This window comes from Sphaerodactylus townsendi, linkage group LG01 (assembly GCF_021028975.2).
Source record: "Sphaerodactylus townsendi isolate TG3544 linkage group LG01, MPM_Stown_v2.3, whole genome shotgun sequence".
Lineage (NCBI taxonomy): Eukaryota > Metazoa > Chordata > Lepidosauria > Squamata > Sphaerodactylidae > Sphaerodactylus > Sphaerodactylus townsendi.
The window spans coordinates 11,655,758-11,681,192 of NC_059425.1; the positions used below are offsets into that span (position 1 = coordinate 11,655,758).

The 25,435-nt window shown below is 49.6% G+C and overlaps 1 protein-coding gene across 1 annotated transcript; it reads left to right on the forward strand.

Annotated features, from left to right (window-relative positions):
- The first annotated feature begins 932 nt into the window (after positions 1-932).
- LOC125440040 (protein S100-A11-like) lies at positions 933-12,329 on the forward strand. The gene is made up of 3 exons (XM_048509609.1): positions 933-1,143; positions 9,128-9,286; positions 12,021-12,329. The coding sequence occupies exons 1-3, from the start codon at positions 1,141-1,143 to the stop codon at positions 12,183-12,185; spliced, it is 327 nt and encodes a 108-aa protein (XP_048365566.1). The 5' UTR covers positions 933-1,140; the 3' UTR covers positions 12,186-12,329.
- The last annotated feature ends 13,106 nt before the right edge of the window (positions 12,330-25,435 follow it).

A 25,435-nucleotide genomic window follows, 5' to 3' on the forward strand; every position in this document is an offset into this window, starting at 1 on the left:
GAGTGCTTTGATTGTGTAATCCTGAATTGCAGGGGGTTGGACTGGATGGCCCTTGGGGTCTCTGCCGACTCTTAAGCTCCAAAACAGCTTTTATTAGAATCAACCAAACAGATACAAAATAGGGTACGGATTTCTGCAGGAATCTTCATCAGGCTGGGTGAAAAAGAGGTGGGAGGAGGTGAAAGACATAGTTTCAGGCAACGAACGCCTTTTCTCGTCAGCATTTTTGTGCTTAACACCCAGGGGCCAGGAAGGTAATATACCGTGCCTTGGGTGTCAACTTGCGCCCAATTTCCTGTGAACAAGAAACAACAAATGGGATCCTGGATTGAAAAGATAAAGTTTGAATGTCCCCAAAGGGTACCACAAAAAATCAAAGGCTGAAAGAAGTTGATAGAGAGTCATGGAAGTTATAGAGTTGGAAGATACCCCTAAAGGCCATCTAGTCCAGCCCCGTTTAATGCAGGGTCAGCCAAAAGCATCCCTGACAAGTATTCATCCAGCCGCTGCTTGAAGACTGACAGTGAAACAGAGTTGACCACCGCTCTAACCAGCCCACTCCACTGCTGAACTACTGTTAGTACAAAAAAAAATCGATGGAGCCTCCATGCGTAGAAGCAGTGTACCTCGGAAACAAGTATGTTGGGCATGCAAACAAGAGAGCGCTTCCTGCCTGCCCACCACTGGAAACGGGAGGCTTGGCTTAACAGGCCTGGGTTCCGATCCAGCCAAGCTGTTCTCATGTTCTGACACTCCTAACAGCAAGAATCTGCCCCTGCCAATTTCCCAATCACCTCATCACCACCCTGTTGGATTTCTGCCTGCGGAGTCACCTCAGCAACCCTGCCAGGAAAAATGGTGAGAAATAAGAGTCCGGGGAAGGAGGCCAATTTCCCCTCCCCGACACATTCCTGACGGAGGGTGGGGTTAGAGTTCTCCAAACAGGCAAGTCTAGCTTTGCCTGGACGGAGGGGGAGAAAAAAGAAGGCAGTTGCTCAACCAGGAGAGAGGGGAGGGAGGACAGGGCGTTGGCTGGGCCGGGGAGGGGCGAGTTCGAGTCCTCCCCACCTCTCCTGCGATCCATTGCTCACAATTAGCCAGCCAGCCAACAGCTGTGGTCCACCTCGCCTCTCCGCAGAGATGGTAAGTGGACGCCTTTCTTCTGAGCGCACTGATCTCTGGGCTTTGTGCGTAATGCGCAGGAGAAGCGCACGGCCTTTCTGTTCTTCACCCCTGCACCCCCCCTGAGCGCTCCACAGAGGAAACAAGCTCACGAAATTTCTTTCCATGCTGTGGAGACGCCAATGGAGAACGGGGGGGGGATGGGGGGGGATCTGGCAGGCGGGCGCATGGGGCTTGCCAAGGGGTGAAGTCACTGCCTCCACAAGAGGGGGAACAGGGCTGGGCAGTGGACCGGGAAGGTGGAGCATGGGGTCAGACTACACCAGTTGGATCGACTGGGTGGGCTCCAACAATTTTCAGAGCAACTCAGGTTCGTGGCAGGCACACCCACGTTCGCGCCAGAAATTGGAAATTGGAAATGGCTATCTGGGCACAAGTCCCCCATGAGTTTAGAGCAGTGGTGGGATCCAAAAATTTTAGTAACAGGTTCCCTCGCCAGCCCCCCCCCTCAGCAAAGGGGGCAGAGGCGTACCTAGGCAAACCTGAGCCTTGGGCAAAACCTGAGTTGGATGCCCCCCCCCCCATGGGCAGCCACCCCACCACATTTTTTTTTGCACCAGGTCATTTCTAAATCATTATAGAAAATGCCCCAAACTCACAAATCTGAACACAGCAATGGTGAAACACACAGGTTCTTTGATAGAGGCTGGTGAGATAAAAGGTACGAAAGGCTGAGAATCAATGAATTGCAGTACCTGAAAGGGATTAACCCAGTTCAGGGAGTCACATTATTAGTCGCAATTGCTATATGGAACCTTCACGTTCAAAGGCAGGATGCCTCTCGGGGAGGCGAGGGCGTGGAGACGGAAAAGCGGACCCAATTAGTAACCCCCTCTCGGCACACACAAATAATTAGTAACCCCCTCTCGGGAACTGGTGAGAACCTGCTGGATCCCACCTCTGGTTTAGAGCCCCAAATCTTCCCTTCATATGTTGCTCTGAACGTGTGAAGGGGAGATTGGGCGCGCCTGCCACAAACCTGAGTTGCTCTGAGCATGTGAAGAGAAGATAAAGGGTTTTAAACGCATGGGGGACCTGTGGCCAGATAGCCACGGGCAATCGCGGCTCCACGGTAGGAAGCCACTGTGCGGCTCCCACGGGCAGCTCTTTGCCGCTCTGAAATCTGGCAAACGCAACCGCTGTGCATAACAGAAGTCCCAACTCAGCCTGCGGGAAAAGGAGACGGCATACAAACATCCAGGTCACTTTTATCCCGTTTTACTGTTTGATCAGTTCAAACGTTGAGGGTCAGACCACCAACGTGGAACTGTTCCCAGTTGATAAGGTGCCGTCCAGCGTTTCTATGGAGCACTGGAGAAGGGCGTGGCTGCGGCAGGAGCCATTTTGGAGCCACTGATCCCCCCCAAGGCACAGCGCATGTCCAGCACATCTGTCCAGATGTGGTTAGAGCAGGCGAGGGCCCAGCACAGACAAATAAATAAATCCTCCAAAAGTGCCTCATAGCAGGGCCGCCTGGGCTGAAGTTCAATCGGTGAAGCCATTTCCCATATGAACAGAGTGGTACGCCTGTGGAATTTCTGCCTGTCGCGCAGCCATAAAGACATAGAAGCCAGGTTGGGGAGGGAGTAAATCGTCTAGCCCACTCAGGCAACTGCTGCTGTATAAATATTCTCAATTTCAAGCTTCGGGCTAAGGTTGCCAATGTTTTTAATGGCCCTTGCTCTTGTGTTTTTTATCAACCCCAACAAAGGTTAATTTCTGAACCTTAATTAAGCTACTATGGAGCAGCAGTGGAGTAGGAGGTTAAGAACTCGTGTATCTAATCTGGAGGAACCGAGTTTGATTCCCAGCTCTGCCGCCTGAGCTGCGGAGGCTTATCTGGGGAATTCAGATTAGCCTGTGCACTCCCACACACATGCCAGCTGGGTGACCTTGGGCTAGTCACAGCTTCTCGGAGCTCTCTCAGCCGCACCTACTTCACATGGTGTTTGTTGTGAGGGGGGAAGGGCAAGGAGATTGTAAGCCCCTTTGAGTCTCCTGCAGGAGAGAAAGGGGGATATAAATCCAAACTCTTCTTCTACTATTAAAGGCACCAAAAGCAGAACAGAGCAGCATTTATTTTTTTTGTTTCCACGTAGCGTATTTTTAATCACATTTTTTTCTTTGCTGCAAAGCTGCGGCCAATTTACCCCATTGAAGCCCCCCCCCCCCCCCGCAACTATTAAATGCCCAGTTGCTCTACAAGAAGACAAGCGGGCAACCCCTAAGAGGCACAAAAATATGCATCAACAGTCGGGTTGCAATGCCACCGAAGGCAGGCCTGGGGAGAAAGCGGGCATGCCGGCCGGGCCCAAGCCCTTCCCTCCGGCGGCCATTGTTTCTAATCCTCTCAGGAAATCTACTGAACCAGACCTTGAAGAAATGGGAGTTCCCCTTCTGCATTCAAGGGCTGTTGTAACACTGAGAAGGTGGCTGGTTTTCAAACAATGCAAAATCAGCCCAGCGGAGGGGGTGGGGGAGAGATCAGAGCTGGCTGGTCAGGACCTAGAGGAAGGTAGGGCACAAATCCACAGTGAAGAAGAAGAGTTTGGATGTATGCCCCACCTTTCTCTCCTGTAAGGAGACTCAAGGTGGCTGACAAGCTCCTTTCCCTTCCTCTCCCCACAACAGACACCTGGTGAGGTAGGTGGGGCTGAGAGAATTCTGAGAGAACTGTGACTAGCCCAAGGTCACCCAGCAGGAATGTAGGTGTGGAAACACATCTGGGTCACCAGATAAGCCACTGCCACTCAGGTGGAAGAGTGGGAAATCAAACCCCAGTTCTCCAGATTAGAATCCACCTGCTCTTAACCACTAACCACACTGGCTCACAGTCCTGGCTTGGCCATTACCCAGTCCAGTGGATCAGTCCAGGTCATAAGTCTGGAGGCAAAAATCTTCGGCAGCAGCTAGAGATAGAGTTGCTAGATAGCCACAGCCCTGACATAGGTGGCCCAGGCTAGGCCAATCTCATCAGGTATGAGAAGCTAAGCAGGGTCAGAGCTGGTTAGTAATTGGATGGGAGACCACCAAGAGGCAGGCAATGGCAAAACCACCTCTATATGTCTTCTGCCCTGGATAGTCTAGGCAAGCCTTATCTCATCAGATCTCAGAAGCTAAGCAAGGTCGGCCCAGGAAGTCAAGGGTCACTATGCAGAGGCGAGCAATGGCAAACCACTGTTGAATGTCTCTTGCCTTGAAAACCATGCAGAGTCACCACTAGTCGGCTGTGACTTGACGGCACTTTTCATCACCACCATAAACAATACAGTGAAGAGAAATCTAATGAGCAATGTAATAAGACTGGGATTTTGTGGAAATCTGATTCCAGTTCAGAATATTGAACATGGCATTGAGTCAGAACCCAGAAGCTAGGCTGGGTCAGTCCTGGTTGGCATTTGGACGGAGACCGCTGAGGAAGTGCAGGGTTGCTACACGGAGGCAGGCAATTGCAAACCACTTCTGTTTGTCTGTTACCTCAGAAACCCTACCGGGTTGTTGTTAAATCAGCAATGATTTGAGGGCCTTTTCTACCAATAAGTGCTGTGTAGTGACTTACCAGATTAGCCTTAGCTAAAGAAGCTCGCCGGGGGCAACCCTGGTTGGTACATGGATGGAAGCCCACCAAAAAATACCCAGGTCATGAGGAGGAGGCAGGCAATGGCAAACCACCTCTGAACATCTCTTGCCTTGACAACCCTACCAGGTTGTCATAAGTCAGACAGAACTTTCCTCTACTATCGCAACAGGCAGAAATCCAGTCGGTAAAGCTTCTCCTGCTCTGACAGGCTGGTCTACATTTCTGCTTGTTGCACCCCTATTAAAACCCATTATTTGCCTGCACCACTCCCAAAAATGATCCGAAATAAGCCCACAGAATACATTCAGAGCTAACAAAACCTTTTTTTCCGACCATGTGCAAAGTGCCTTATAAATGCCACAGAAAGAGCCCCGTTATCCAAATTAAGCCACAATTAGGAGGCAAGGGATCGTAGCAGAGAGGGTGAAGACTCGACGCAAACTTTGTAAACAGAGCACAAACAGCCCTCTCGATTCTGCATGCTCCCTATAGCAGTGGTGGCGAACCTTTGGCACTCCTGATGTTATGGACTACAATTCCCATCAGCCCCTTCCAGCATGGCCAATTGGCCATGTTGGAAGGGGCTGATGGGAATTGTAGTCCATAACATCTGGAGTGCCAAAGGTTCACCACCACGGCCCTATAGTATGCAGAAATCCGCCCCTCCATTCTGTCCAGAGAATGAAGGCATGATTGGAAGCCCCACCTGGCTCACAAGGTGTCTGTTGTGGGAAGAGGAAGGGAAAGGGGTTTGTAAGCCGCTTTGAGACTCCTTACAGTTGGACGAAGCTGGGTATAAATCCAAACTCTTCTCTTCCCACAACAGACACCTTGTGAGGCAGGTGGGGCTTCCAATCATGGAGCAGCAGTGGCGTAGGAGGTTAAGAACTCGTGTATCTAATCTGGAGGAACCGGGTTTGATTCCCAGCTCTGCCGCCTGAGCTGTGGAGGCTTCTCTGGGGAATTCAGATTAGCCTGTGCACTCCCACACACGCCAGCTGGGTGACCTTGGGCTAGTCACAGCTTTCCGGAGCTCTCTCAGTCCCGCCTACCTCACAGGGTGTTTGTTGTGAGGGGGGAAGGGCAAGGAGATTGTAAGCCCCTTTGAGTCTCCTGCAGGAGAGAAAGGGGGGATATAAATCCAAACTCCTTCTTCTTCTTCATTTCAAGGGAGAGGCAATGGGGTATAACAGACAGTGTCCTGGACAAGAACTCGGGGAGACTGTGGTTCCGATCCCTGCTTCTGACATGGCAGCTCGCTGGGTCACTTTGGGCCCTTCGCAAGGCTTCGGCCTGGCCTACCTCAAAGGGTTGTTGTCATACAATGGAGGTTGAATTGTAGAATCATAGAGTTGGAAGAGACCACAAGGGCCATCCAGTCCAACCCCCAGCAATGCAGGAACACACAGTCAAAGCACTCCCAACAGATGGCCATCCAGCCTCTCTTTAAAAACCTCCAAAGAAGGAGAAAGTTGTTCTAAGCGGCTCCGAGTCCCCACTGGGACGGTCTGGATGCCGAGCAAAGTCTCTTCCACTGAGCTGCGTCCCTTTAACCCCACACTTCTCGACCCTGCAGGGAGTGAGTCAGCCTTCTGGGTCTGTGTGTCACTCTGACTTCTAGGTCATCCCAACATTTTCCCATGTGACAAATCAAACGGGAGACACAATCAGATGGAAAGATCTCGTCCCTTTTTTCCTTCCCCCTATTTTAAAAGGGGGGATGGAAACTTTCTCAGCCTTCCAGGCCCAGCTTCTTCCCCTCCCGTAGCCGCACCCATACCTCCCCCTGCTGAGCTCATTCTTTAGGCCAAAGCAAACATTGCTGTTGTGCACGGTCGCTTGGCAACTGGACAGCTTCCCCAAAATGATTCATCCCCTCCCACGCACCCCTGTCCGCTTGGCCACCTCCAGCAGGGATGCTTTTGGCCACCAGAGGGTGCCAGAGCGATTTGGCTGAACCTTTCCTTCGGGGTGCAAACTGTGGGTCACCATCCCCAAGGGCTACAGCTCCCTGGTGCGTCTTGCGGCTCAAAGGGCTCAACTGAAGGAGGCTGCTGACAGCCAGGAAGAGAGGAGAGAGAGTGAAGCTGCCCCATTCCTTCCTTTCCCCTCTCTTTCTCCCCATCGCCCCATTCATTCATTCGCACACACAAGAAGCTGGCTTCCACTGAGTCAGGAAACGTTGGTTCATCAAGGTCCGAATTGTCTGCTCAGACCGGCAGTAGCTGTCAGGCAGAGATCTTTCACGTCACAGGATTTCAGTGTCATTGCGCCAACAGGGTGGGGGGCAGGCAGTGGTGGGATCCAAAAAATTTTAGTAACAGGTTCCCATGGTGGTGGGATTCAAACTATGGCGTAGCGCCAATGGGGCTGGGCGGGGCACGACAGAGGCGTGGCCGGGCATACCAGGGGCGGGGCATTCCTGGGCGGGGCTGTGGCAAGGACGCAGCCGCTGTGCCGGTCCTTGGGCGGGAAACGAATGCACGCAGGCGCAGGTTGCCACGCACGCCGGTGCACCTCCTGCTAGACTGCTTCAAGTTCTGCGCGCTACTGCTGAGAGGAGGGGTGTAACGAAGGCAAAAATCACGTGGCAAAATCACCAATTAGTAACCCCCTCTCGGCACACACAAATAATTAGTAACCTACTCTCGGGAACCTGTGAGAACCTGCTGGATTCCACCTCTGGGGGCAGGACACCCCAGGTGTGAACCAATGCAGGGGTGTGGCGGGGCATTCCCAGGCGTGGCGTGGCAGGGCGCAGGGCACACGCATGCCCCGGACACCATTCCCCCTTGCTCTGCCCCTGCCTGAACGTTACTGAAGATGCTGGGAATTGGACCTGGGACCTTTATACCCCAAGGAGATGTTGTATCACTGATCCATGGCCCCTTCCAGGATTGCCAGGTATCCCCTAGCAACCGGTGAGGGAGGGGGGACTTACCAACAGCAAAGTGAGGCCTACTCCTTTGTCATCACTGCTGCAGCGATGTCACTTCCAGCGTGCACCAGAAGTGAAGTCATCCCATCACCAACAATGTGGGGGTGCTCTAGTATTTGGGCAAAAACTCTGTGGTAGAAGCCATTTTTTGTTCATTACACCTGAAAATCTTTGCCCCAAAAGTGTAAGATTCAGAACCTCTGCAGGACTGGGGTTAAAATGTCAGACTAAGACCTGCAACAGCCCAAATCACAACTCTTAACATGACACTCACTCAGGTAAACTTTGGCTAGTTGTTCCCTCTCTGCCTAAACTACCTTGCAGGGTTGTTGTGGAGTCAAAACAGACACACCTTGTGCTCCTTAGAGGAAAGGCATGATACAAAAAAGTGCTAGATGGATGGACTGGACAAGCTGTAGATTGGAACAGAAAGACAAGACCAATCCAGCAGCATTTTTCTGATACTCTGATGCTCTTCACTTCACCGTGCCAACAAGAAAAGGGGAAATTAACAAACTTAACCGCCCCCCCCCCAAAAAAAAATTAAGTACCAAAAGGTCAAGAATAAAGAAAGGCCACTAAATTAAAAACTGCTGTACAGGAAAAAAAATACATATGCATTTATTCACATTAAAATAATCACATCATGGTAGACAGCCCGTGATAGCCTGCCTTTGTGTATGAAATCACAATGAATTAGCACAAAAAAATCCTGTGTCGCACTTTATGACCTAAAACCAGGCTCACTGGCCTTCTTCAGTTGTCAAAATGTTAACACAACGTGTCTGCTACTTGACTACAAGTACAAATGAACCATTTAAATGACAGAAATCAATAATTAGAAAGTTGTAAACTATTGGTACCCAGGTCTTCAACATGAAGCCAGTATCCACTCAAAAAGTGCCAATCATGCCAAATTCTGCTATGGCAACCTCCATCAAAAAGGGTTTCTTTAAGTCAGGAACAGTAAGCTCAGACCAGAAACTGCAACACAGAATCTTTTTGTATTAATTCATTGTGATTTTATATACCGGTACATAAGGCAGGATATCTTGGACTGTCAACTATGTTGTGATGATTTTCATTTGAATAAATGCGTATGTATTTTTGCTACACAGCAGTTTTTAAATTTATTGGCCTTTCTCTATTCTTGACCTTTCGGTACTTAAGCCCTTCATTTCACCCACTGTTTTGTTTTAGGCTTGCCCCCCTAATGGAGAGAGGTATGCTCAAAGGAATTACTCATTCAGATATGCGACAGGCAGCCTCCTTTGTCAGAAAATCATCCTACAGCACCAGTACAAATGCATGATCTTACGATACTATCGGGCTAAATACTCTTTTTGTTCTGTTATGCTTAGCAGACTTCTAAGTAGGGTTGGGAGAATCGTTTTATCAATATAAGGTGACCCCTCTGTCATCCACAGTCTTCTAAATACGCCGGCGGTCCCACAGAAACCGAACGCTGCATCGAGTCGCTGCTGGCCGTGTTCCAGAGATACGCAGGCAACGATGGGGATGCGTGTTCCCTCTCCAAGAGGGAATTCCTGACCTTCATGAACACGGAGCTGGCATCTTTCACAAAGGTACGATCTCTCCTTGGTACTGGGCAGGAGGGCCAAACCGTTTTGCCGCCACCCACTTAGCCAGCATGGTGTAGTGGTGAAGAGCAGGTGCACTCTAATTTGGAGAACCAGGTTTGATTCCGCGCTCTGCCACTTGAGCTGGGAAGGCTTATCTGGGGAACCGGATTAGCTTGTGCACTCCACCACATGCCAGCTGGGTGACCTTGGGCTAGTCACAGTTCTTTGGAGCTCTCTCAGCCCCACCCACTTCACAGGATGTCTGTTGGGGGGGAGGAGATTGTAAGCCCCTTTGAGTCTCCTACAGGAGAGAAAGGGGTGATATAAATCCAAACTCCTCTTCCTCTTCTTCTTCTTAAATGTGCCCGGCCAGAGCTGAATGGAAGTTCCTACCAGAGGACTGTATGGTCCAAATTATCAGGGAGCATGGTGAGAGCCTCTTCCCTAAAATGGGTGGAGCTACAGATGCCAACATAACCCCGCCCACTTTCTGCTGCAAGGACCACCCATGGAGCCATAAAACCTTTTCTCTAGGGGAAGTGATCTCTGTTGTCTGGAGATCAGTTGTAATTCTGGAATATCTCCAGGCCTCACCTGGAGGTTGGCCACTCTATTTGGGGTTCTTGCTGCCACCCAAGGAAGCCCCTGTAGCTACTGAATCTGGGGATTTTTATCACATTGAGTTTCAACTATATTTGAAACTACAGTTTCCATGATGCTTAAAGTGGCGGGACTTGGATTAGTATAAAGTTTATATTTTATAATGTAGCAATAACCTTCATTGCAAACCCAAAAAAATCCACACCTGGTGAAGAAAATCTCCAGCTAGCGTGGTGCAGTGGTCAAGAGCAGGTGGACTCTAATTCGGAGAACCAGGTTTGATTCCCCCCTCATTCACATGAGCAGCTGACTCTTATCTGGTGACCTGGATTTGTTTCCCCACTCCTGCACATGAAGCCTGCTGGGTGACCTAGGGCCAGTCACAGTTCTCTCAGAGCTCTTTCAGCCTCACCTGCCACACAAGGTGTCTGTTGTGGGGAAAGGAAGAGAAGGAGTTTGTAAGCCCCTGTGAGTCTCCTTACAGGACAGAAAGGGATGGGGGAGAGGGGGGATAAATCCCAAACTCTTCTTCTACTACTACTTCTAACCTACCATGTCAATGTAGCTCCTCCCACTGTTTGAAAGCCACGCCCGCTGCTCTGTGTTTCCAGAGCGCTATACAAATGATACAGACTCGCCATGGGCTATTACCCAGGCCACTTCAATAGAACCTTCCTATTCAAAGGCATTGTTTCTGCAGGTACCAGTTGCTAGGGAGAAACAACAGAGGTTTGTTTTCTGTTTTGGATATTGTCATGGTTTGTTTTGGGACCTTCCAGGTGCGTCAAGTTCCGTTCTGGGAAGCAGACAGACGAACTCCTTCTTTGGAGGTTTTTAAGAGGCTGGATAAACATAGGTCAGGAGTGCTCTGATTGTGTGTTCCTGCATTGATGGCCCTTGGGGTCTCTTCCAACTCTATGATTCTGTGATTCTATGACTTCTTGTATGGTCCAGTCAGACTATTTCTTCTGTGCCCACCTGGGATCGGAACAAATAGGGGAAGGGTTGCTAAGAATGTACCAGGCTATAATATATATATATATATCAATATATATCAATATATATCAATATATATATATCAATATATATCAATATATATCAATATATATCAATATATATATCTATATCTATATATATATATCAACATATATATCAATATATATCAATATATATCAATATATATATATATATATATATATATATATATATATATATATATATATTGATTGATTGATTGATTGATTGATTGATTGATTGATTGATTGATTGATTGATTGATTGATTGATTGATTGATTGATTGATTGATTGATTGATTGATTGATTGATTGATTAGGCTTTTATACCGCCCCATCCCCGAAGGGCTCTGGGCGGTGTACCGCATATAAAAATAACAATATAAAATAGTTAAACATTTAAAAGCAGCGATAAAAGCTAGAAATTTAATTTATGCAATAAGTCTCAGTAACTAAGGATATAATTGACGTCCAGCATTCCAGATTTAAAATTCCCTCCCCCCAAAAAAGGGAGGCATGGCGAGTCTCGTTAGATGGTAAATGACCTAGATGTCAGGGCCACAAGGGGGGGCACCATTAGCGGCCGGTTCCTCCAAAGGCCCAGCGGAACAGCTCCGTCTTACAGGCCCTGCGGAACTCACCAAGGTCCCGCAGGGCCCGGACAGCTGGAGGAAGAGCGTTCCACCAGGCCGGGGCCAGAGCCATAAAGGCCCTGGCCCGTGTGGAGGCCAGCCGCATCACTGAAGGGCCAGGGACCACTAGTAGGTTGGCCTCCACCGACCGGAGAGGCCGTGCAGGGACATATGGGGTGATGCGGTCTCGAAGATACGATGGTCCCAGGCCGCGTAAGGCCTTAAAGGTCAGCACCAGCACCTTGAAGGTGATCCGGAACTCTACTGGAAGCCAGTGCAGCTGACGCAATACAGGCTGGATATGTTCCCAGGTGGCGCTGCCTGTTAGCAAGCGCGCTGCTGCATGCTGGACCAGTTTTACTCTCCAGATCAGACGCAGTATGCTGGGATGCCTTCAGCTCAATGTGTCCACAGTTGTCCAGGTCTCCTCTGAGACAAGTTCAAGATCCGCTCGATAAGGCCTTCCGCTAACCAGCCTCCATTCCTTTCAGAACCAGAAGGACCCCGGAGTCGTGGACCGCATGATGAAGAAACTCGACATGAACAATGACGGCAAGCTGGACTTCAGCGAATTCTTGAACCTCATCGGCGGCCTGGCACAGGCGTGCCACGTCCAAGTGGTGTCATCCCCAACCAGTTGTCCCCCCCGCAAATAATGATCCGTTCCTTCCCGCTCCGACCCATCACCAGCGAAATCCCAGGCATTCCGGAAAACCAATCTCGGTGTACGACCAAAATCAGACATCACCGCACAAGTGGCACCATTTAGGTTTCTATCAATAAAAATGGATGTGAAAGCAGGGAGCTTCCGTTTTTGTGGGATTGCGGGCCTAACTGTGCAGAATGTGTGTAGAAGCTTGGCCTCGGAGATAAGCAGGCCCGTCACTTTTCAGGGCATGATGGGTAGTTTTGGGGACGCAGTAAAATTTCAGGAGGCACAGTCAAAATGGGAATGGCAAGAGAGCTGTGGGTGGGAATATGGGGCCCCCAAACTGTGCTTTTCCATCAATTCCAGCAGGAAAAAAGAGAGATCGAGTAGCTCTAGCCACTGCCAGAAACTCTGTGGTTTACCATAGAGTTTCTGGTGGTTCCTGGAACTGCCTGGTGTCACTTCCTTTAGGGGAGGGAATGACAGGACACTGCAACTACCATCAGGGTTTTAAAAAAATATTTTCCAAGTCATCACTCAGAGAGGTGGCGCTGGCAGGCAATGGGAACAGGGGGTGGGGAATTCCCTACCTTGACTGGGGGTCAGCAGCCCTGGGTAGGAGGGAGACTGGGAGATACTTCTCGTTCCTTGCATAAGGTGACCAGATTGTCACCTTTGTAAATCGGGACCCGGGCAGGCGGGTGCGCGCGGCCGCAGGAGCGCACTGCCTTTTGGGGCACTCCCCTGTTTCCCGCCCTGTGACAGGGCAGTAAAAGGGGAGCGCCCCAGAAGGCAGTGCGGCAGCCTTCCAAAAATCGGGACAGTTCAAAAAACCCACGGGACGCGGGACAAATTGGTTTAAGGCGGGACTGTCCCGCCAAAAGCAGGACGTCTGGTCACCTTGCCCTTGCAGCACTGGGTGCTTTTTAAGGGACGTTCCCCCGATGTAGATCTGACCAAGTCTGGTTGAACATCTTTGTCTCAACACATGTCAGGCATATTGTGAGTTCTAACCCTGAGATACTCCCAAATACCTCAAAATTTTCTTTCGTCAAGACGGAATGAATGGCAGGATCACATCAAAGGACAATGTAATCAATGTAATCTGTTTCGCACCGTGGCTAACCTATTGCCCTGGAAAGCCCACAAACAGGACATGGAGGTCAAAGCCCCTCTGCCCCCAATCATTATGAATGCTAAAACAATTTTTGTTAAGCCATCATCTGATGTAGAAAAATGGCAGCAGAAAAGGACAGACGAATCTTCCTGGGGAGAGAGTTCCAAGCTCGGGGGCCAGGACCAAGAAAGCCATGCTCCAGAGTACCACCCACGTCATCTCTGAAGGCAGGGTCAAAAGACTACCATGACGGTCATCAGGTTCATAAGAGACCAGACGGTACGTCGTATCTGCTGGCCCTAAACCACGTAGGGTTTTGAAAGTCAAGACCTGGAAACCTGGAAACAATTTTTTAAATTTTCATTCGATTTGATTTGATTTAGTACCCCCTCCTCCCCGAGCGAGACCGGCCCCCGCCAGCTCACGCACAAGTTTATGTTGCGGTCCAAAAACACTATATCAATAAATAAGCAAAACATTCCAAAATGTCCAATATAATTACCCAGATGAGGACTGACAAGACATCACCCCCATGTCAACCCAACTCTCGGCCGAATTTTAAAGTCCGTGGGCAAGAGAGGAGGGGGTATAATCTCAAGGGCCAGTCTGTAAGACATAATTTGGATAAACAGCTTTAATTGTAAGCCTGGCAAAACATCTCGCTCTTACAGGCTCGGTGGAATCGACCTAAAACCCACAGAGCCCTGATATTCACCGGGAGTGAATTACACCAAGTGGGAGCCAAGGTTGGGAAAAAACTATGAGTCCATGTGGATTTGCCAAGCCTGGAGACACATGGTTCCACACAACCCACTATTATCAACATCCTGGTTTCTCTGTTCTGTACCAATCGAAGTTTCCAAACATCTTCAAAGGCAGCCCCATGTAGAGCTCGTGGCAGTAGTCTAGTCTAGTTGTAGAAGTACAGAATCATAGAGCTGGAAGGGGCCAGGCAGGCCTTCTAGGTTCAACCCCCTCCATGCAGGGTCAGCCTAGAGCAGTGGTGGCGAACCTTTGGCACTCCAGATGTTATGGACTACAATTCCCATCAGCCCAATTGGCCATGCTGGCAGGGGCTGATGGGAATTGTAGTCCATAACATCTGGAGTGCCAAAGGTTAGCCACCACAGGCCTAGAGCATCCTTGACAAGTGTTCAGCCCTTGTTGGAAGACTGCCAGTGTACTGACACTGGAGAAATAAATGTTCTATTGCAAGTTCTATCCAGTTGCATAGTGGTTAAGAGCAGGTGCATTCTAATCTGGAGGAACCGGGTTTGATTCCCCACTGTGGAGGCTTATCTGGGGATTTCAGATTAGCCTGTACACTCCCACACACGCCAGCTGGGTGACCTTGGGCTAGTCACAGTTCTTCTGAGCTCTCTCAGCCCCACAGGGTGTTTGTTGTGAGGGGGGAAGGGCAAGGAGATTGTCAGCCCCTTTGAGTCTCCTGCAGGAGAGAAAGGGGGGATATAAACCCAATTCTTCTTCTTCATGGCTGAAGTCAACTGGCTAGTGCAGATTTTCCAGGCTGGGTGGCCGTAGTCGGTTCGTTTTTGCTTCTAACATGCCTCTGAAGATGCTAGCCGTAGATGCAGGGAAAATGTTAGAAGCAACAACTATCAGACCACAGCCACACAGTCCGGAAAACCCACAACAGCCATACGTGTCTTATTGTTTCTACATGCCCAGATCCACAGGGACTGTCTCTCCTGATAGGATATTTTCCTGTATAAAAGTGTTTTCTCTTCAAGGACAGCCAAAGGGAGAGCAAAAACCAGGGTTGAGGAGAAGAAGGATCTAGAAAAGAGAACATAAGAACAAGCCTGCTGGATCAGACCAGAGTCCATCTAGTCCAGCTCTCTGCTACTCGCAGTGGCCCACCAAGTGCCTTTGGGAGCTCACGTGCAGGATGTGAAAGCAAGGGCCTTCTGCGGCTGTTGCTCCTGAGCACCTGGACTGTTAAGGCATTTGCAATCTCAGATCAAAGAGGATCAAGATTTGTAGCCATAAATCGACTTCTCCTCCATAAATCTGTTTAAGCCCCTTTTAAAGCTATCCAGGTTAGTGGCCATAACCACCTCCTGTGGCAGCATATTCCAAACACCAATCACACGTTGCGTGAAGAAGTGTTTCCTTTTATTAGTCCTAATTCTTCCCCCCAGCATATGATACCATTGTAAGGGGAAGGTTGGGAGAACTCTACAAAACAAAGCTGAGAGTTATATTCTTTGAGGTCTGCTTCATTATACTGTTCTCATACTTGGAAAACACTTGAGTGTAGCAAGTAATATACAAAGAGAGATAATAGCAACATGCACATCTCTGTGTTTGTTTCGTTGGATAATTTCCGTCTCACCCTAAGGAAGGGAGAGAGGTAATATGCTGATTAGCCACAAAGGGGCGCTGCAGGGCCTACATATATGCCATCAAGAAGCAAAAGTTCTCTAGAGTGGAAAAAGCTGACCAAGCTCCCAGGGGGCCCAGCTCCAAAGTGCAAATCCAAAAACACGCATCTCTGTGTCTTCTCTGCAAACTGTACCTCAGTGATGGGATCTGGGTTAACCAATAGCCTTTCTGCAAATGACAATTCCCAGGATTCATTGGGACGAGCTACGACGGACACACACTCTGATGAAAAAAGTGTTTCCTCTCCTAGCTTTTTCTGGGTAATAAAAGAGCTGAAACCATATTTGAGTTTGCAGTGATTTGACCTTGGAAGTCCTTTCAAAACTCAACGGAGGTTCATGCCTTCTGCTTCTCTTAAGCGGGCGTGCAGAGAAAAGGAAGAGTAGGGGTGCCAACTCTGGGTGAAGAATTCCTGGAGATTTGGGGATACAGGCAGTGGTGGGATCCAAACATTTTAGTAACAGGTTCCCATGGTGGTGGGATTCAAACTGTGGCGTAGCGCCAATGGGGCTGGGCGGGGCACGACGGGGGAGTGGCCGGGCATTCTGGGGCTGGGGCATTCCTGGGCGGGGCTGTGGCAAGGACCCAGCTGCTGCGCCGGTCCTGGGGTGGGAAACGAATGCACGCAGGCGCAGGCTGCCACGCACGCCGGTGCACCTCCTGCTAGACTGCTTCAAGTTCTGCGCGCTGCTGCTGAGAGGAGGGCGTAACTAAGGCAAAAATCACGTGGCAAAATCACCAATTAGTAACCCCCTCTCGGCACACACAAATAATTAGTAACTCTTGAGAACCTGTGAGAATCTGCTGGATCCCACCTCTGGATACAGGCCTGGGAGACCAGAGCAGGAGAAGGCCGAGGAGTATCGAGTGGGAAATGGCGCCTGGAGACCGCACCTGCTCCGCGCCCTGGGGAGGGCAGAAGCCGGCCTGCAGGCAGGCAGGGGGCAGGGCGCCACGGCAGATACCCAGCGGGGAGAGGGCCACTCAGCTGGGCCCAGCCTTGGGTGCCAGTGAGCGGTGCCCCCGGCATGGGGCGAGCTGCCCAGCACCCCCTCACATGACCAAAAGGTGTACGCCCAGGGACATGAGTTACCCCTTGTCCATACAGGCGGTACACCACTGGGAGAAGGGAAAGGGTTCAGCATGAATATAATGCCAGGGAGCCCACCCTCCAAACCAGCCAGGTTTGAGATCTTGCCAAGCTCACATTAAGAACTGGAGTTCTGCCAGAAGTAAAACTGATTTTCAGATTACAGAAATTGGACTGGCTGCTCCCAGATGGGGCCTGGCGTCTCCGGGAATTATTGTTGGTCTCCAGATTACAGAGATCAGTTTCCAGGGGGAAACTGTTGCTCAGAAGGGCAGACCCTGCAACGCCACCCTCCACTGACTTCCCTTCCCTCCCAAAACTGCTTTCCCTTCAGCTCCAGGAATTTCCCACCTCACAGTTGGCAACTATGGGGCCAGAGACGTGAATAGCAAACATTCTCTCCTGGGCAAAGGAACAAAGGACACCGTCAGTAACGACGCTAAGATGCAAAACCGATATTTTTATTAAGTCTAGGAGCATAGAATCATAGTGCTGGAATAAACTTTCATAGATAAAAATGATAAAACTGACAGACAGACAGACAGACAGACAGACAGACAGAGGCCCCTTCCGCACGTGCAAAGAGAATAATGCACTTTCAATCCACTTCCACAGTGCTTTGCAAGTGGATTTTGCTATTCCGCACTGTAAAATCCAGCTGCAAAGTGCATTGAAAGTGGACTGAAAGTGAATTATTGTGTATGTGCGGAAGGAGCCAGAGAGAGAGAGAGAGTCTTGACTTTTAACACTTTCTAAGTTACATAAAGTCAGTCTCATCTATCAATATCCAAGTAATATAACTCTGTTAATAGTCTTCTTTTAAAGATCAGAACAGATGAAATATCTGCTCCACATTAATTACATTAACTACATATCAAACCGTTGCCCTTCTGTAGATAAATAGTCTACTGGATCTGTTTGTAGAAGAAGAGTTTGGATTTATATCCCCCCTTTCTCTCCTGCAGGAGACTCAAAGGGGCTGACAATCTCCTTGCCCTTCCCCCCTCACAACAAACACCCTGTGAGGTAGGTGGGGCTGAGAGAGCTCCGAGAAGCTGTGACTAGCCCAAGGTCACCCAGCTGGCATGTGTGGGAGTGTACAGGCTCATCTGAATTCCCCAGATAAGCCTCCACAGCTCAGGTGGCAGAGCTGGGAATCAAACCCGGTTCCTCCAGATTAGATACACGAGCTCTTAACCTCCTACGCCACTGCTGCTCCTTGTAAACATCACTACCATGTTTTGGTGGCCTTTCTCCATTTTCCCAAACATTATTTAGACGTACCAGTACAATGCAAGAAATATGATTTCCATTTCTCATTAAACCACTGTTCTGGGGGTCTGCTTACAAGACAGACTAGCAAGCTTTGCCGCTGTAGCATGTTCTCTTATCTTCTCTTTCCAGACTAGTCTAGCACCTTAACCAGTATTCGTTGGAACCAGTACTCCTCTCTCGGTTCTCTTCCACACATGCAGAATAATGCACCTTCAATCCACTTCCATGATTGTTTGCAAGTGGATTTTGCGATTCTGCACAGTAAAATCCCTCTGCAAAGTGGATTGAAAGTGCATTATTCTGCATGTGTTGTAGGGGGATTAGAGGGCTCATTCTACTGCGTTACACCGTATGGGGGACCCTCCCCTGGATTCATTCCAAAATCTTCGGGAATGTCCCAACCCAGAGTCTGTTGCCCCCTGCAGAAGGTGAGGTGGATTCTCCAACTGAAGCCTCTAGACCGGAGAATCATCCAATTGGAAGGGACCACGCAGGCCATCTAGTCCCGCCCCCTGCTCTGTGCAGGTACAGCATAGAAAAACCAGAAAAACCTAGAAGGATGGAGTGCTTTCTGACACATTTATCAGCCGTAACTCAGGGCCTTGTCAACGGCCGCCTGGGAGCAAACTGTTCTCCCCATGACCCTTTCTGGTTTTTCTGCCAAGGGTTGGGCCGTGCCACTCATCCGCCTGGCATCTTGGCCTTGCCAGTGAAGAACGGCTCTTCAGCGCCATGTTCTACCTTCGCCAGGAAGAACTGGCTGCGGTGTCTGTTCTTGCCTTCATAACCCACCTCGTGGCAAGGAGCTACTTAGTGAGCCAAAAGAGAGCAGTGGTGGCGTAGTGGTTAAGAGCAGGTGCATTCTAATCTGGAGGAACCGGGTTTGATTCCCTGCACTGCCGCCTGAGCTGTGGAGGCTTATTTGGGGAATTCAGATTAGCCTGTACACTCCCACACACGCCAGCTGGGTGACCTTGGGCTAGTCACAGGTTTTCGGAGGCCTCTCAGCCCCACCCACCTCACAGGGTGTTTGCTGTGAGGGGGGAAGGGCAAGGAGATTGTAAGCCCCTTTGAGTCTCCTTACAGGAGAGAAAGGGGGGATATAAATCCAAACTCTTCTTCTACAAACAGATTCAGTAGACTATTTATCTACAGAAGGGCAATGGTTTGATATGTAGTTAATGTAATTAATGTGGAGCGGATATTTCATCTGTTCTGATCTTTAAAAGAAGACTATTAACAGAGTTATATTGCTCGGATATTGATAGATGAGAATGACTTTATGTAACTTAGAATGTGATAAAAGTCAAGACTCTTTCTCTCTGGCTCCTTCCGCACATGCACAATTATTCGCTTTCAGTCCACTTTCAATGCACTTTGCAGCTGGATTTTACAGTGCGGAATAGCAAAATCCACTTGCGAAGCACTGTGGAAGTGGATTGAAAGTGCATTATTCTGCATGTGCGGAAGGGGCCTGTCTGTCTGTCCGTCTGTCTGTCTTCCAATTGTCAGCCCCTTTGAGTCTCCTACAGGAGAGAAATGGGGGATATAAATCCAAACTCTTCTTCTTCTTCTTCTAAAACCCAGTGCTCCAAATCCATGTCAAGCAGCGCAGTCTCCCAGGGAATAGGGCTGCGATACTCGAATGCTGCATTTCAAGGGGAGATGCCAGGCTGCGAGGTATGAAGCTGGCATCCAGCACAGCACCCAAAACCCATGCCCTTTGGACCAAGATGCCGCCACAGAGCCCTCCTCTTTCCCGTTGAGATGCAAGACTTCTGGATATCCTGGAGGAGCTTGCTGCTAGAGCAAGTAGCTTTAGAGGAACTCAGAAACATCACCCAGAAAGCAAAACTGTAGCCTTTTCTTTCATATGTAGTCAGTGGTGGGAGCCAAAAATGTTAGTAACAGGTTCCCACGGTGGTGGGATTCAAACAGTGGCGTAGCACCAATGGGGCTGGGTGGGGCACGACGGGGGCGTGGCCAGGCATTTCGGGGGTGGGGCATTCATAATTTCTCTGTTACTGTAAAAAACTCTTAATGTAAAAAAAAGTTCCTAATTTCCAGCTGGTATCTTTCTGTCCATCATTTAAACTCCTTATAGCAAGTCCTATCGTCTACTGCCAACAGAAACAACTACTTCTCCTCTAATTGACTGCCTGTCAAATACTTAATACTTTCAAATACTTAATGTAGTTTCTAGAAATCAAAAGAAAGATACTTTCCTTAAGCCAGGAACTTTACCCTATTTCTAAAACATGTTTTCAAAACAGCCCAACAGGGAGAATTATCCCGTTTTCTACCTTCGCTAACCAGCCACATAGGAAACAACAGGACTTTATGATTTTTGGACCTAATGGAATTTCTAACGGAAAAGCAGACCCAATTAGTAACCCCCTCTCGGCACACACAAATAATTAGTAACCGTTTCTCTCGGGAACTGGTGAGAACCTGCTGGATCCCACCTCTGTATGTAGTGGATATGTAAAGAGGTTAAGACATTTGGGGATATGATACTTAAGGAAGTACAGAAGATTTTGAAAATCATTCAGAAAAGAAACCTGAGGCCTTTCTGTTGGGAATTACGGGAGAGGTTTTTCCTAAGAAGTAGAACTCTGTTGATGTATGTTATGACTGCAGTAAGGATTTTATACGCCCAAAAATGGAGACAGATAGCCAATAACAGAGGACTGAATTCTGAAAGTTACAGAATGTTCAGAAATGGGGAAGTTGACAACCCTACTAAGTGATAACAGTTTGGACAATTTTTTAGACAACTGGAAACCTTTTATGGAATACCACATCACAACCAGAGCACGTGAAGGTCTTCCAATTTTCCTCCTTAGCAAATCGACACACCGACCAGACAACAGGTACTCACGGACCGCACAGATGGAAACTGATGAAGGCGGAAACCTATTGGATCAAACGAAACAGCCGACAGATATTTTAAGAAAACAAACAATTCCCATCCCTGCATGTGTAAAGGTAGCCTGTCAGGGAAAAAGGTTCTAGTCCAGCCCTCTCCTCTTTTTTTGCTGGATTTCTACTAGAGGAGGGACAGGAGAGAAAACTATCTTGACACTCAGTCTCTGCCAGATTAGCTTTCTTCTTGCAAAGAAAAAAAACGGAAGCATCCAAAATCTTTTCCCGCCCCATCTGCAATCTGGAGTGGATCTGTTCATTGCATTCTGTTGCATGCTCAGACGTCAAGACACCTGCCCTCCCACCTTCTCTCCACTTCAGGGGTTCCCAACGTGGCACTTATGGGGACTTTTTCTAGTGCCCACCGAGTGTTTTTAGAAAGTCAGTGAAATCAGGTTGAGCATTTTTCCAGAATGACAGCTGATCTCCAGATGACCCAGGAGACAATAACAGCGTTGCAGGGCGGTCTCTATGGCACTGCATTGACCAAACCCGGCTTTTCCTAGGCTCCGCCTCCAAAGTTTCCAGGAACCCCAAACTGGCAACCTTATTCCCTCGCAGGGTTGTTCCGAGAACCAAACAGGGAAAAGCGTATTGAGTACCTTAGCTCTATCTCCTTGGAGGAAGGGCGGGATTTGAATGCGAGATAGCAATCATGGCAAAGGAATGTCGCTAAAAAAACTTGGCTCACCAGGTTCGAAAGCCTCTCTCTGAGACAGGCCAGACTCCGCATGCTTCTCCCATGTCATCCGAGCCCCGAATGGCCCAGAAGAACAAGATGGGGCAGGTTCTCCTTGAGCCTGGTAGATGGGCCGCTCGGGAGCCACCCTCTTGCTCGAGCAATGGGATTAACGGGCGAGACGGAATAAGCCCATCCTAACCACAGAAGAAAGCTGCCCGTCCGTCAACACCCAGCCGGGGACAATTGTGGCTCCCACACCTGGGAAGGCCTGCCCGAGATTCCTGCCAACCCAAACCAGTTCTGAGCATGGATGAGCCTAGGCACAAGTGGCGACGGGTGGAGGCAAAGTCTAGGGAGTAATGCTGCAGAGCCCATTCTCCAAAGGATTTTCTCGTCCACAGTTCTGGAGGGCTCCAGTCCTCACCTGGAGGGTGGCAACCAGTGGTGGGATCCAAAAATTTTAGTAACAGGTTCCCATGGTGGTGGGATTCAAACCATGGCGTAGCGCCTATGGGGCTGGATGGGGCACGACGGGGGCGTGGCTGGGCATTCCGGGGGCGGGGCATTGCTGGGCGGGGCTGTGGCAAGGACGCAGCCGCTGCGCCGGTCCTTGGGCGGGAAACGAATGCACGCAGGCGCAGGCTGCCACGCACGCCGGTGCACCTCCTGCCAGACTGCTTCAAGTTCTGCGCGCTACTGCTGAGAGGAGGGGCGTAACTAAGGCAAAAATCACGCAGCAAAATCACCCATTAGTAACCCCCCCTCAGGACACACAAATAATTGGCTTCCAGTAGAGTTCCGGATCATCTTCAAGGTGTTGGTGCTGACCTTTAAGGCCATTCGCGGCCTGGGGCCATCGTATCTTCGAGACCGCATCACCCCATACGTCCCTACGCGGCCTCTCCGATCGGCGGAGGCCAATCTACTGGTGGTCCCTGGCCCCTCGGCAATGCGGCTGGCCTCCACACGGGCCAGGACCTTTACAGCCCTGGCCCCGGCCTGGTGGAACGCTCTTCCACCAGCTGTCGAACCCTGGGGACAGGGGGAGTTCCGCCAGGGGCCTGTAAGACGGAGCTGTTCCGCCGGGCCTTTGGAGGAACCAGCCGCTAATAGTGCCCCTTCCTTGGCCCTTAACATCTGGGCCGCTAACCACCTAATGAGACTCGCCATGCCTCCCTTTACCGCGGGGAGGGAGGGACTTTATATTTTCGGAACGCTGGACGCCACCTACATCTTGAATTTAAATTTAAATCTAAACTTGAGTTTTATACTTGGTAATTATATTGGGAAATTTTATTGCTGCTTTTAAATGTTTATTTAATTATATTGCGTTTTAAATGTTGTACACCGCCCAGAGCCCTTCGGGGATAGGGCGGTATAAAAATCTAATAAATAAATAAATAAATAAATAATGAGTAACCCGCTCTCGGGAACCTGTGAGAACCTGCTGGATCCCACCTCTGGTGGCAACCCTACAAGTCAGGTTTTCAAGCACTTCCCAGACATCGGGGAAATTTGGGAGGAGGTCTCTCTGCTGCCGCCATTTTGAAATTCTCCTGTGTGGTGTGGTGGTTAAGAGTGGCAGACTGTAATGTGGAGAACCCAATTCGATTCTCCACTCCTCCACATGAGTGACGGACTCTTATCTGGTGAACTGGATTTGTTTCCCCCCTCCTACACACAGGGCTGTAGCTAGGGAAAATGGAGCCCGAAGCAGACTCCAAGTTTTCCACACGCACCCATGGGCCCCCGCGCCACCCCCACCCACCCCCTGCCACTCCCCCTGTGCCCAATTTACCTCAGCCGGCAGCAGGGCCTAACGGGGCAAGGCTGTGCAGGAGTGTGTGCCAGGGGGGGGTTAGGGTTAGAGGGAAAGGAGGAGGGGTGTGGGAGAGATTTTCCACCCCCGACGTGACCCAACGGCGTCCGCCCAGGGTGCCTGTCCCCACGCAGCCCTGTGGAAGCTACGCCACTGCCTGCACATGAAGCCTGCTGGGTGACTTTGGGCCCATCTCAGTTCTCTCCAAACTCTCTCAATGCCGCCAACCTCACAAGGGGTCTGTTGTTGGGAAATTGCTATGGTCCATCAGGAAGTCAGCCGCCCGCTGGACAGGCCTCTGGAAAGCCCGCTCCCAGCCTGTTCTGGGCTTCACAGGTTAAAATCAGCACTGAGAATTGCTATCGTTGGAAAGAGACTAGAACAGTGATAGCGAACCTTTTCGAGACCGGGTGCCCAAATTGCAACCCAAAACCTACTTGTTTATCACAAAAGTGCCGACATGGCAATTTAACCTGAATACTGAGGTTTTAGTTTTAAAAAAATGGTTGGCTCCGAGGCGTACGTTACTCGGGAGTAAGCTTCGTGGTAGTCAGTGGCTCTCCTTTGAAGCAATCGTGCAGCTCTTCCAACGGGTGAATCACGACCCAAGGAGGGTTTACTCAGAAGCAAGCCCCATTGCCAGCAACCGAGCTTGCTCCCAGGTAAAGGATCACGCTTTAGTTCTTCACATGAAAATCAGTGGGGTTTAACATCGCTTAACAGGGTCACCTACGCTGCTTCCCCAAAACAAGGTCTTAGGTTTAATGCTAATAATCGAGCCCAGTGGCCCAGGCCAGCCTAGATGTGTGGGGGGGTGGGGGGCAACTCTGTTTGCACATGCCCACAGGGAGGGCTCTGAGTGCCACCTCTGGCACCCGCGCCATAGGTTCGCCACCACTGGACTAGAAGATAAGGAACGCCTTTTATGCATATCCTCCAGGTGTTTGCCGGTTAGCAATCTCACTGTGCTATCTGAAGGGTTCCCAAACATCTCTCAAAAAACAACTCCGCCTGCCACATCAAGTACACAAACACAACAGGGTATCAACAATTCACAGGATGACTAGCCTTCTGTTGGCTGACCACTAAGTTCGTGTTCGGAGGCCCAGCTTTGAGGGCCCTTGCCTTCTGAGGTTAGGAAAGCACAGGGCCTTCTTGGTTGTGGCCCCAAAGCTCTGGAACTCTCTCCCCAAGGGGATTAATCTGCCCCCTTCTATTGCTGTCTTCCACCAGCAAGACTTATTTGCGTCAACTGGCGTTCCCTCACAATCCCTCCTTCCTAACTGACGTTTGAGCTGTCATCTTTATGTCTTTGTACACATGTTAGCTCTGTTTTCAATTATTTTAGTGATGTGTGTTTGGAGGGGGTTCAAATGTGATTTGAGTGTGCATGTTTTGATTGATTGAGATTACCATTGATTAGGTTTAACCGGCTGCCCCTCCCTTTCCGGGCTCGGGGCGGTTTAGAACATAAATGAATTACAATAAAAACATCAACACGTCAAACCTTCGACATTAAAACATCATCGTTAAAACATTCCAGCATTTTAAGTTCCAACAGATTCGAGAGGCAATCGTTACATCTACGGGGCGTGGATTTGTTAGCCACCTTGGCGGTCCTTTTGAAGGCAGATATGCCTGGTGCAAAAATTTAATATATTTTTTTAAAATTTGTGCTTAAACTGTTAACAGGCTGGCCACCAGGAGAACTGCTGGGAACTGACAGGCAACTACTAAGAACATAAGAACAAGCCAGCTGGATCAGACCAGAGTCCATCTAGTCCAGCTCTCTGCTACTCGCAGTGGCCCACCAGGTGCCCTTGAGAGCTCACATGCAGGATGTGAAAGCAATGGCCTTCTGCTGCTGTTGCTCCCGGGCACCTGGTCTGCTAAGGCATTTGCAATCTCAGATCAAAGAGGATCAAGATTGGTAGCCAGAGATC